Source organism: Chlorocebus sabaeus, chromosome 13 (genome assembly GCF_047675955.1).
Source record: "Chlorocebus sabaeus isolate Y175 chromosome 13, mChlSab1.0.hap1, whole genome shotgun sequence".
NCBI classification, from domain to species: Eukaryota; Metazoa; Chordata; class Mammalia; order Primates; family Cercopithecidae; genus Chlorocebus; species Chlorocebus sabaeus.
In genome coordinates this window covers 13,504,564-13,517,303 of record NC_132916.1, presented here as the reverse complement: position 1 = coordinate 13,517,303, position 12,740 = coordinate 13,504,564, and the positions used below count along the sequence as shown (strand labels likewise).

Below are 12,740 nucleotides of genomic sequence, written 5' to 3'. Positions count from 1 at the left end.
TATGGCCCTTGTTTTAAAAGTAAACTCGTACTGGATTACTTTCGATTGTTAAAATTCCTGCCAGGTAAGAACCTGTCTGAATCCTGTCCTGCATGGAGTGGCTGGTGAGGACATAAACAACTATAGCTTTGCTCAGCTTACAAGCCTTGCCTGCATTTTAACCCTAACTGAACAATGTTTGACTTTACCAAACTAAGTCACTTTGTGGCCCAGGCCACCGTTAACTCAGGAAATCTCTAAGAATTTTTAGGAGGATTTTTTTTAAGATCAGAAATTACTGTTTTTCTGTTTCCTGGACAAGGGCATTTTTTATTGGAGGTTTATACACAATATTGCTGTGACACAGTAATATAGGATGGAGAACTCGGGACCCAAATTAATTTTCTTAAGCCTACTGACAGGCCCATTAAGGCATGAGAGGTAGATAGAATGCATGTAAGATGGATGTGTGCTTCACCCTCACACTCCTAGAACTCAGGTTCGTCCATCAGGGATTGTTATCTACTCCAAGTATTATTGGGCTGATAAGCTCTCTGTGTCTGAGGCTGCGTGGCTTCAGACCTCTAAGACACCTGCTCCCTCCTCTCTGCTCCTGCAGCTCCTCGGTGGCTAAGCCACTTTGGGATTAGCAGTTCACTCTCCTTTACACCTTGTGACCCTGGAAGGGGATGTCCTGGAATAAAAGATGTGGCTATTCCTAGCACTGAGAAGTAATAGCCCTCCTTAGAAATAACTTGGAGATCTTTTCTTAATGGTACTATGATCTCAAGATAAACTTTTTAAAGTAAAGATCCTTAAATAGAATGCAGTAGAGATGACACTTTCTCTCTGTGGGTGACATCCATGGCAGCTGATGTTTCTTTTATGCTGTATGGATCTAGTTTCACCAGCCCAGGGAGCTGTGCCATTTACATCTTCTCAGAGATCAATAGGATGCGACGTGATACAAACCCCCAGAGTTCTGGAGAGTCATCCATTGCGGGAAAAGACAGGATTTGGGAGCCACTGCTACCCTCTGTGGCTCTCATCCACACCTGAGGCAGGCCGTGTGCTGGGGATCAGCAGGGAAGAACTGAAATCAAAATCTCTGAACTAAATGCCTTCACAGTGTTGAGGTTCACTTTTGTATGGTTGCCAGGAAAGAGTTCGTAGTAGCAGAACAATGGGCTTAACAAACCACAATCAACTTTGAGGATGAAGAGAACATCCTTAGTTATCAGTTGCTAAAATTCACGCAGCCAGACACCATGTTTGCGTTTTCTTCACACCCTGACAAGGAGGCCTCTCACCTCAGAACCCTTGAGCTCTATTTGTTCTCCTGGTTGCTTTGAGAGAAAAGGTGAAGATCAGTGAGCTGCTTTAGGAACAACTAAAACGGGTTACCTGCATTGAAGCAAAAAGGAAGAGCTGAATCTTGAAATTGCACAACAGGTGCCGTTTCAGCAGGGAGTGCCAGGAGCAGAGCTGGTAACAGGTCGGAACCCTCTGAGAAGTCTGTGTGAAGTATGAACAAAAGAGAAAAATGTTTCTGATGTTAGACGCTTTTAAGAAATCCAGACTGGAATATGCAGTATTCCTCAGTGCTTAGCAAGAAGAGCTTCGCCAAGATGCAGGAGTCAAAAATACAGCTCTTCGGAGAAATGTGGAGACAATCAGGAGAAATGCTTTGAAAACAAGAGGCCCTGTGGGCAGTGCCACATTTTAAAGGCCCAGGCAAAGACGTGCCAGGGAGAAGTTCTGTTCTGAAGAGCTAAGGCGTAGCCACTGAAAAGATCATTCTTGAGAGTATGGTGACAAAGTTACTACTGTTCCTTTACTTAGAAGTTCTCTTTCATAAAGCTGTCGCAAAACAATATTCTTCTCTGCCCATTCTTAAAGGAAGAAAACAAAATGTAAACATATCAGCTGCCAAAGGGTTTGGAGAGTTATTAACAGGGAACTGGAAGATAACTGGTGGCTGCTCCAGCTTGTCTGCTAGCATTGAACACGTGGAAGCTTTCTTTGAGTGAACAGACTGCATGGAAAACAGGTCACATTCGCCAGCGGATGAAGACTTAGACAAGACTCATGCAGTCTTATACAGGGGCTTCCTGCATAGGGAGGAAAGATGACACCAAACCCTCTGCTTCCTGACCCAAGGGTCCACCTGCCTGTGTGATGCTAGGTACTCAGAGGCCTGTCCGAAGCCAAACCCTGTCCACATGTCCAAAACTAAGCCCGTGCTCTCCCCTGATGTTCTTTATTTCAGTGACTGCCCCATTATCTGCCGGTCGCACAAGCTGGACACCTAGGAGACATCTAGGCACAACTTTTCTTTCCCCCAGATGGCCTGATTCATCACCAAATCCTGTCCATTTCACCTCCACGATATTGCTCAACTCTCTCCATTGTGCTCCACCGCCTGTTCCAAGGCGCCATCATCTCTTCCTTGGGTTGTGGTAACAGCCTCATAACAGCCCCACATTCATTCTTCCTGCCTCCGATGTGTTCTTCCCAGCACGGCCAGAGAACAATGTCTTTAAAGTAAACATATTTTAGTGCCATTGCTCCTGCTTAAAAATCCAAAGCCTCTTCCTGTTTCTCTTAGGATAAAGACCAAACCCAGAGAACCATAAGCCTGGCCCCCACCACTCTCACTTCTTATTTTGTTCTACCATATTTTCTCCTGGAGAAAGGCTCCTGGATGCCCCAGGGCCCTTGAATTTGCTGTTTCTCTTTTCTCTTCTCCTAGCCTGGTTAATTCCAATGGATTGATCCCTCAGATCTGAGGGGTGGAGGGGATGTCATCCCTTCCTTGGGACCTTTTTCTGTGCTGTCCTTGCTGTGAGCTCACAGAACGCACAGACCTCTCTGAGCCACGCATGTGGTCGCAGCATCACACTCGCTGCCTTGGTTGTTTGACTTTGGTTGCGTTGGTTTTTAGTCTTGGCCCGCTGTTGTGCTCATTCCTCTTCCATACTTATCTTAAAACACTCATCTTGGACAAATGATTGTAACTGTCAACTAAGCAGTAGGTATTTCTGATTAATTTTAATTATTTCTAGCATGTCTCCCTGAGCAAAAGGGGTAGAATCTATTTTTTAGTAGCATATGGTTATATATTTTTACAGGCATCTACATTTTTAAATAAAGGCACTTCTATTCTTTGTCTTTTGTCTAATGAGACAAATGCCACTTTACCGCCACAGGATTCATTCCTAGCCAGAGCCACTGGCTTGTTGAAATTACATTATTTTGCCACCGGAATTGCTAATGCAGTTGTTGTTGCAAGCACGCTGATGGATTAGCCACACCAAAGATTGACCAGGGCTTGGCAGCCTTATTTTCTGTTTTGATTGAATTTGGGGGGGAGGGGGGTACATAGTGGTTTTCCCTCTTAAAATATTAAATTTAAAATAATCTCGACTGAATTTGTCCTTCTCAGTACTGCTTTGGAAGAGTCACCATATAATTCGGGTTGAAAATCTGTTTCACCAGTGATGCTAGATACATGTGTGAGAAGAGTTTGTGTTTATAAAACATTTTAAATAGGGCATCCTGTGTAATGTTATGTACGCAACTGGATCTCTCCAAGGGAATAACATAACACATTTAGAAAAAAACTGCTGGAATTGGAACTTTTCGAGGTTTTGAGTCCTGGTTCTGATGACGATTGGGTTTAAGTGATAAACTGCCCCAAATTATAGTGTTCGCCTAGTTTATTTTGTCAGTAAGCAATCTTTGCTGGTTCATAACTCAGCTGCATCTACAGTGACAGTCCATATAGAGAAAGTTATGGACACCTGGTACTCATACTCATTTTCCCAATACAGCGTGCACTGCGTGGTGCTCATTCCGAACATAACTCAAGGGTGGTATTTGCGGTGGACATGCTGGAGCTTCCCCCGTGTCTGCCACTGGGACGGGACTTTAAAGTGGCTCCACTCACAGGGTCTGCACTTCCTCTCTCTGTCCCTACCCTTCTCCAAAGAACTGTCTCAGAAACCCATTCATTTTAAAGATAACCTCATACTTCACCATCTGTCACCGCTGAGAAAATACAGTGTTGATTGCTAAGATGATAAGGCCTAAATATTCTTCTCTAAAGCATCAAAATTATTGTACATTTTATTGTAGTTGATTTTAAAACCAGATATTTACAAAGATGTGGGTACTCCATGAACATACTAATATTTTTAACTGCTGAAAGCAAACTGTAGTGGGAAGCGATATTCCTCTTTCTGATTTCACACGGAACCATTGGAAATAGTCGCTTGAAAACTGGTGTTTGCTTTGGGCTTTTTCCCCCAAAGACAGCTCTTTGTTGGGTTATGAATATGTGATGTTTGAGAAATCTCCAAAGTGAATAAAAGGAAAAAGTAAAAAAGCTGTTGGGGTATGTGTGCAGCGCGAGGGCAGGAACAAGGAGTGCCGTAGGGAAAACTCGCAGGCCCCGCTTTTTCAATTATTCTCCCTATAATAACGTGGCTTTGCTTATAGAATGACAGGTTTTTAATACCTCTGGTCCCAACCAGATTTAAATAACGTTCTTCTGGTTATTCCGCAGGTCAGCATGTTTAAGTAATAACTCCCCAATTTGAACATTGCCGTTTAAGAGGAGGAGGGAGTGGTGCCATGATCTAGCCCTGGCTAGGCGAGCGCAGTGCCAGTCGGCATCCCGGGGTCTGGGGGCAGCACCACCCAACCAGGGTAACCCCCACAGTGTGCATCTACCGGTTTATTGTAAATGTTTGTCTCCTTACACTCTTGAGATGTTCCTGGGCAGTCATTGCTACAGCCATGGACTCGGCCTCTGCAGGGTCAGGACAGCTGTCCTTTGTAACAGACATTAAGCCCGCAGGGCCCCTGGAAGCCAGAGCCCAAGGGTCTGGGCGGGAGGCTTTGCTTTTCCAGGTACAGCTTAGGTTTCTGTAGGGTGTCACATTGGAAATGTTCTGCTCATTTCAATTCGTGTTTTTGCCAGTTTTTGTTTTGTTGCTTTTGAGAAAAGCAAGTGATTTACTTCTTCACACTCCTCATTCATGTGGAGCCGTCCAAATGTTGCGTTGGTCGAAAGGGGCTCAGCAGCCAGGCAGCGCTGCTATGGAAAGGACCCAGCTGCTGCTGAGGTCGCCCCGGAACCCAGGTCGCTGTGGTCTCGGGCATTGTATTTTCAGCCCCACCAAACAAGGAGCTTTTTGTTGTAAGCCACAGAATCCTCTAGGCTAGCAACACCACGCTAAGCAGGAGTGCTGGGTTAGTTAGGGCGGCAGCCATCCGAGGAGTCCATCCACAGAGCCCGCTGTCTCCACTAACCAAAATCAGTGGCGTGCAGTGCGAGCCTTATTTTGGTATCACGCTCATGTTGCTTGTTCAGAATTACCAAGACTCTTGGCAGTAGTTTCTCAAGCAAGAGCAAATTGGATTTCCTGTGCAGTGGTGAAAGACTGGCTCTCCCCACCCAGACAGGCACCTGCTGCTCTGCCCTGGCCATGTGTGGCCTGCGCTCCTGGGAGGACTCACTTCCTGCCTTGGAGGCCCAGTAGGCCTGCAGCAGGTGTCCAGGGAGCTGTTGTATTCATGTCTCCCACTACCCCTCACTATGGCCACCTCCCTGAAGCCTGTATTCCAGGACTCCTGGAGAGTTTACACCCTCTGGTTTGTCAGCTTTGTACAACTGCAGGTCCATACACCAGACAGATAGAAAGGCATGGTGCAGCAGGCTGCCAGGAGCCAGGTACATGGTCTCACTGAGTGTTAGCAGTGGTAGAGTCCCACAGAGAAAGAAGTATGGTATACCGCACTGATAGTAGATTAGGGGAATTCTATTTCTGCTACTTACTAGCTGTGTGACTTTAGGCAAGTTACTTAACCTTTCTGATCTTTATTGCCATTATTAATATATGAGCGTAATTCCACCTACCTTCCTCCAGGAATCTAAAACATTAAATGTGTATGCCTAGAATGTGCACCAGGCATGCGGTAAATACTTAATAAATTACTGTACTATCATTACCAGCCCTTCCCTGTTCAGTTGTAAAGACTGAAATCCAAAGGACCAGAGCTCCCAGAGCTCCAGTGACAGAGTCAAGACCCCTGGCTTTTTAACCAAACTTTTAAAACTACAGGATGTGCTTTAATGAAGGACCATTGTAACCAACAACTGACATCCAAGGCATGGACCTTTAAGTCTTTGATATTTCTTTGTCATTGTTAGTTTAAAGGTATTTCTTAAAACCTGTAGTGTGTGCCTTCATCATCTTCTGGTGATTGAAGATGGACAGTGCTGGCCTGGGGGAGAAATCCTGGATGAGGGCTGGATGGCTACTTCATTCAGTCATTTGCCTGGTAGATTTTCTATTCTAATTCTCTTTTTTACCTTAGTACAAACAAGCGTCTCAAGGAACCGTGAGTTTCATACATGTTAGTTGTGCTATATATGAGACGGAATGTAATGGAAGCTTGAAAAGGCGACCATCTTTGTAATGCCTTTTTACAAGAATAAAAATGTTCTTTAGTAGTTCATCCCTTTAACAATTTTTTTTTTAAGTAACTCTCATGTGCAAGAATTAATTAGGGCCAGCTCCTCCTCTCAGGAGGCTTCCGTACCTAGAAGAACCAAGACATGCATAAATTATTCTAACATACAAAAGAAAGAGCTCAGTGCTGCAAAAAGCATAGATGAAGCTCAGTGGAGAGGCAGGGCTTACTTTCAGGAAGGGTGACGGGGACAGCCATCACAGAGCAGTGGCTGCTAACATGCATCTTGGAGAACGGGCCAAAATTGGCTGTGACTTGGAGGCAGTCACTGACATGGAAGTAGCTTTCCAGAAAACATAACCGTCCACAAGTGAAGGTGCTGTTCAGTGATTATCTGCTAAGACACTGAGAGCAGTCCCATCAGGTGCCACTTTTGAAGCAGTTATATAAATGCTAAATTGTCCGTTGTTTGAAGAACACCTCAGAAGGGATACTTCTAAGGTACTTGACTTAATGCCAACACTCTGCAAAATGATGTAAAGCCCTGAACCATATAGGGATGTGTTTATAGCTACAGTGTGAGGTATGCATAAGTATGTAATGACCTAGAGGTTAATCAGAAGCTGTTGGATGATCTCAGATCTGTTCTTAATGAACTCCAAGGGGTATTCTAATTCTGATTTAGCCGTCTGCAGTTATTCAAAGTGGACCCTCAGGAAGCTAAGAATTGCAGGCTAAAGTAACACCCATTTCTCCCTGAGCCACCCTCATACCTAAGACTCTTTCAGCTTCCAACAATGTTCTTCCCAAGCCATCATGGAGCATTAGATTGTACAGAATTTCTCTAGTTTGTGTAATATTTGAAGTAGACCAGTTATGCCTTTGATAGCTTGATTTTGCAGATGGCCCATGTTTGAACTCTTTGTACAGACATTTTTCAGTTGAGTCCACTGAAAATAGGTACACAAAAGGAACAGTATATTGTTTTTTAAAAAATGATTTATGGACCCGACATGATGGCTCACACCCATAATCCCAGCACTTTGGGTGGGCATATTGCTTTGAGCTCAGGAGTTCGAGACCAGCCTGGGCAACATGGCAAAACCCCGTCTCTACAAGAATAAAAAAATTAGCTGGATGCTGTTGGCTCACACCTGTAGTTCCAGCTACTTGGGAGGGTGAGGCTGGAGAGTCACTTGAGCCTGGGAAAGCAGAGGTTGCAGTGAGCCAAGACTGTGCCACTGCACTTCAGCCTTGGCGACAGAATAAGACCCCTCTCAAAAAAATAAAAAAATAAGATTTATGTTAATCTTTTAAAGGATCTCATTTTAAAATGTGAACTATTATACCAAGTGGTAGCTTAATGGTGGTGGAGGGGGTTGTGATTACTTAGGAACAGATAGGCAGGGTGTCTTTGGAGTTTTACCCCTCTTACTAGCCTGTACTCCTAAGATGAAACATGACTAGCCAAAACTTGGAAAACATTTTTAAAGCTATGCTCTTTACCTAACAAAAGCTTGACTACAATGGTGGACTCTTGACATTTTTGCCACCTTGCTATCATTTCTCTTTTTAGGGCATTGTAATTTTCCCTGGGATCTCTACACCACTGTGCAGTTTAAATCTCTCCCCGTCTCCCCCATCTCATTACCAACAGTCAGAGAAGGGACATTGTGTGACAGTTATCTGCTTCAAATCAGAGAGAATACCCTTGACCTCTTTGCAGGAGTGAAGAGAAGTCTGACAGGGCGTAAGACAAAACTAACAAGACTAAGTCACCAAGACCACCTCGTAGGTCTGCACCACCCTGGGGACGGGCGACTTCATGTTAGAGACACGTGCAGCTGATCTGAGTGCCCATCCTCCTCTGTAACGTAAAAAGCCCAACCAACACGAAGTGGAAGTCTGATGTCTACTGTGGCATTTTAATGTAGGGAAATTGGTGTGTTTGTAATAGAACCTAATTACCAAAGTTAAAGAGTGGGGTCAGGGAGAGTTTTGGAAGTGCTTTCTCCCATATTCATTCCATCCGAAAATTTAGGTCAAAGAAGTTTTTGTAAAAAACATTGCCACACTGCCCAATTGTTTTTCATTTCTTAACCTTTGGGTTTTTATGTGAGGATACTAAGTAGTGTTAATAGTCAGAAGTTAATTTTGCTTGCTTTTGTAATTCCTGTTCTTATTTCAAGTTCCCCCTTTCTTGCTTATATTCCTCTATATAAATAGTAACCTGGAACACTTGACATGATTAAAAATGTGTAATTTATTTGCAGAACTTGTAATATTTGGAATTGTAAAGGGGTGTATTCAAGAGTTACCTAGCAATAGATTTCAGCCTTTCTCTCCAGGAAATAATCTGTTTTACACAAACATGAAAAGTTATAGCCCCACCCCTTACATAAATGCATTAGTAGAAATGACTGCCAGGGCAAACCGCTGCTAATGTGCATGGTCGGTATATGTGTGCTGTGCTTTCTCTTCCTGTAGGCAAGGCAGTTTCCCCGGCATGAACCAGAGTGGACTTATGGCTTCCAGCTCTCCCTACAGCCAGCCCATGAACAACAGCTCTGGCCTGATGAACACGCAGGCGCCACCCTACAGCATGGCGCCCGCCATGGTGAACAGCTCGGCAGGTAACCTCGGCAGCTCCGTGCTCCTGAGCCCCTCCCTCTCCCCTCCCCTCCTCTTAGGCGCCTCCAGTGAATCTGCCTAAACAGCCTGAGAAGGTGGATCGTTTGGCGAAAGTGGGAATCATACTACTTTTCTGCTTCTCAGAAACTCGCTCCATCTATTTAAGACTTGAGAATTACATTTTATTTAAATTATTTTTATTCAGTCTGTTTGTATAACAAGTGGACATATTTCAACTATTATTGGAGATTGTTAAATATACACACTATGTTCTCTTTCTCTTTGGGAATTATTAGTATTGGAAGATCCTCAAATTCTCTCCATTGGGTAGTGATGGAGACAAACATTTCGAATTCGCATTTCAGGGAAAATGGTTGGAAGGGCAGAGCAAAGGGGGTTTGAAGTAGTTTTTACATTTACACCTTACACCTCTAAATGTATGCTCGGAAGTAGCTGCTTCGTAAGTGCTCTGTGCAGATTGTCTCTGTTGGGAAACTGTTTTAAATGTTTCACGATGTTTAGTTATTTTAACCCATTTCATAATCTCCACGGTAGCATTCTTAAGTCATGCCTGATGAGTGCAGTGGATGAGTAGCCAATGTGTGGAAAACAGCGAGAGTGTCTAAAACTGTGCACATCTCCCATGATCTTAGACTCTGCAAGATCCTTCGACCCCCTCCTCTGGTTCCGTAATTAACCTTAAGACAATGAGTGCCACTTTTTACATAAAGTGATGTGTATTTCAAGCGACCTGTTACTCTCTGTCACATGTTAGAATGGATCTCACTGGAGGATTCCCTCCTTCAGAGACTGCAGAGAGTGGCTTAGCCAGTGTGTATCCTGTGATGCCCTGTGATGCATTAGGAATGCATGGGAGAGCCCTAGCCTTGGTTCTTTCTGATGACGTTTTTTCGTTTCTTCTGCCTTTCGCCTCCTTTTTCGCCTCTCTGTCTTTGCAAGGCCTCCCCAGAAGTTCATGTTTCTCTGTCAGACGGAACAGGCAGTGAGAGGCTGGGCTCGCCTCCTGTCTGAGCTGCATCATTGATTTCTAGGACCTAATTGAGGGGTGGCATTCCGTGATGACTTCGCTTGAAAGATTTGTGAGAGGAACACATAGAAATTCGTGGTAAAAATGAAGGTTTTTAAATAAATAAAATAGCCCTTCCTGATGCTGCGTTGAGTGCTTCTCCATCATAATTTGGTGGGTGTTTTACATTCGAGATGAAGGTGAAAAGCTTGCAAACAGCCTGTTAGCTGGAAGCCTCCTCGTTCCCTAAGCAGTGCTGGCCCAGGTAACAGAGTATTGGGTTGTGACATTCTGTTTTGTCTGACTTGCTGAAATAAAATTACTTGAGAGCATTGAAACCACACAATCAGTTTTCACCTACTGTTAGCAGTGCTCATTTTTCCCTTCTTCCTTTGGACCCCAGGGCCACAAAAACAACCAACAACAAGCAGATGGCACAGTGCCCTGCCTCAGAAGATTTATGTATTCCTAAGGAACAGCCAGCTTAATGGAGATTTACAGAGAGGGTTTCTTTCTATTATTATTATTCAGATAATTCAACTATTCGTTATTCCATGCAGAGGAAATCAGTTCAGTGAAAGGCCATCCATCCTCACGATCTTTTGTATGGAGTGGTAGTATATTTTTTACTGCATTGTACATTTTGAAACATTGAATTTTTAATAATTTAAACATTTATCCAGTTTTCCTCTACACATTGATCTGATTTTATCCCACCATTATTAAGTGACATGCACGTCAGAGGAGGAGTGGCCATTTAGCATTGGCTGTGCACCTAGCAGCAGGTACACGTGAATCTGCTGTTACTGCATTCTGATCTCTCAGAGAGACAGGAGTGACACAGAGCATTACAGCACAGCCCTGTGAGCATCGGGATGCGTGAGTGTCCACCTGACTGCACAAAAGATGGGCCAGAAATGGTGGGATCACCATCACTTCAGTCTCCTTCGTTTGGGCCCATGGAGATAAATTACCAGTGATAACAGCAAAGCATTTCTCCATCAAAATATACTTTTGGAGAAAGCGAGGACAGTACAAATGATGACCAGGTCTGGTGGTGGAATTTTCTGAACCTCAGCAGCCAGTGCAACTGGCATTCCAGCATGCTCTTCGCTGAGTTCAAACAACTGTGTTGTAGACAGTGTACGGGGCCAAAAAAAAAATCCTCCTGTGTAGTGACAAATTGTTACAGGCTTCAGTGAGCAAGTAATTATTTAAATGGAGTCAGTGTGAGTATAAATGTGACAACTATTTCTTCACTTAAAATGCCAAGGGAAGTAGGATGGTAAGCAGTGGGAATTTTTCCCTCTAAAGAGCTTTTTTTGGTTTTGTTTTGTTTCAATTATTTAGATTAAAAGGTTAGAATTATGTATTACTGTGGGCAAAATTACAAATCATGTATACCCTTATTAAATACACTGTCATACAATACACGTGTCTTGGGTTAGGTTTTACTTATTTGTGTTGAGTTTTATAATATTCATTAGTCATTTACACTTGTCTGCATATAAACCATCATCTTAAAGTGGACATCTAAATTCCAAAAAATGTATCTCCCATCTGTGGTTCTAAGTTTGCCTCACCAGACGTTACTCCACAAAATGTAGGGCATTTCTCCCACTGCCACATATAAATAGTACAGGAGCGGCCATATGTGCCGCTGGAACCAGGCTTTTCTCACAGAGAGCCCTGGGCACCTTCCAGAAGTGAGTCCTTCTGCTAACCTAGCACCGCTCAGTCCCACGCGCAAAGTGTCCTGTTAATGCCCTGCCAGCACAGGGTACCAACCCCGGTAGGCCTTTACAAAGAAAAAGACAATCACACTGCCACAAAAAGTGTGAACCTCCTACCTCCGGACCTCCCGCAGTGCTTGTTAAAACTACCGATTCTGGGGCTCCCTTCAGAATTCTTGAGGGGAGTCCAGGAATCCGCACCCCTGACCACCTCTGCAGGGAGTTTTCCTGCATGCAAGCTCAAGTTTGAGAAGCGCCAGTGTGGCGGTATTTCGCTGGACAGTCTCCTGGCAGATCTGCCTCCAGCTCTATGGGGCATTCGCTGTTTACCAGATGATTTGCTGTTTTGAAATTGAAAAAAAAGAAAAGATTCACAAAACTACGCCTAGAATATCAATCTTCCAGCTGGATCACTGTTTTCTGTGTTGGGACTTCAGGGCCTCTCACAAAGGAAGGTTTGGGTCTTCAGCACCATTGCAAGGGGCTGGTTGTCCGGGGTGTTGGTAGAGGTTGCTGGGGTGCCCACTTGCAAGCTTGCTCTAAGGTAATGATTTCAGGTGAATTGCTGCCCTCCCCCCATATACAAAGGACTTGATAAAAGGCTTTTGATAAATTATGAAAACCAAATCTCTTAAACTGGGGGAAAATATATCCTGAGATTATGCCAAAGTATGTGGACGGCTCCGGACTCTGTAGGTGGCTGGGGGAGCTGCTTTCCTCGGAAAACCACCCAGCATGGCCAGTGTCCTGGGGGTGGCCACAGTGGGGAGGGGCGCTGATGGCAATGATGGGGTATGCAGGGCCTCCAGGGTGCTCGTCGGCTCCACCCTGTGCCGTGGAGGGTCCTCCCGGTCAGGGCTGTCAGGGCCTGGCATATCCAATGAGAGCAA

At 44.3% G+C, this 12,740-nt stretch overlaps 1 protein-coding gene across 9 annotated transcripts in view; it reads left to right on the top strand.

Annotated features, from left to right (window-relative positions):
* The window catches only part of ARID1B (AT-rich interaction domain 1B), a 440,449-nt gene that overhangs the window by 389,745 nt on the left and 37,964 nt on the right, over positions 1–12,740 (top strand). For all 9 annotated transcript variants that reach the window (XM_073022312.1, XM_073022309.1, XM_073022306.1 and 6 more), the window contains one exon: positions 8,947–9,092. In XM_073022312.1, coding sequence (XP_072878413.1) covers positions 8,947–9,092 — 146 coding nt within the window. The remainder of the gene's footprint in view (positions 1–8,946; positions 9,093–12,740) is intronic.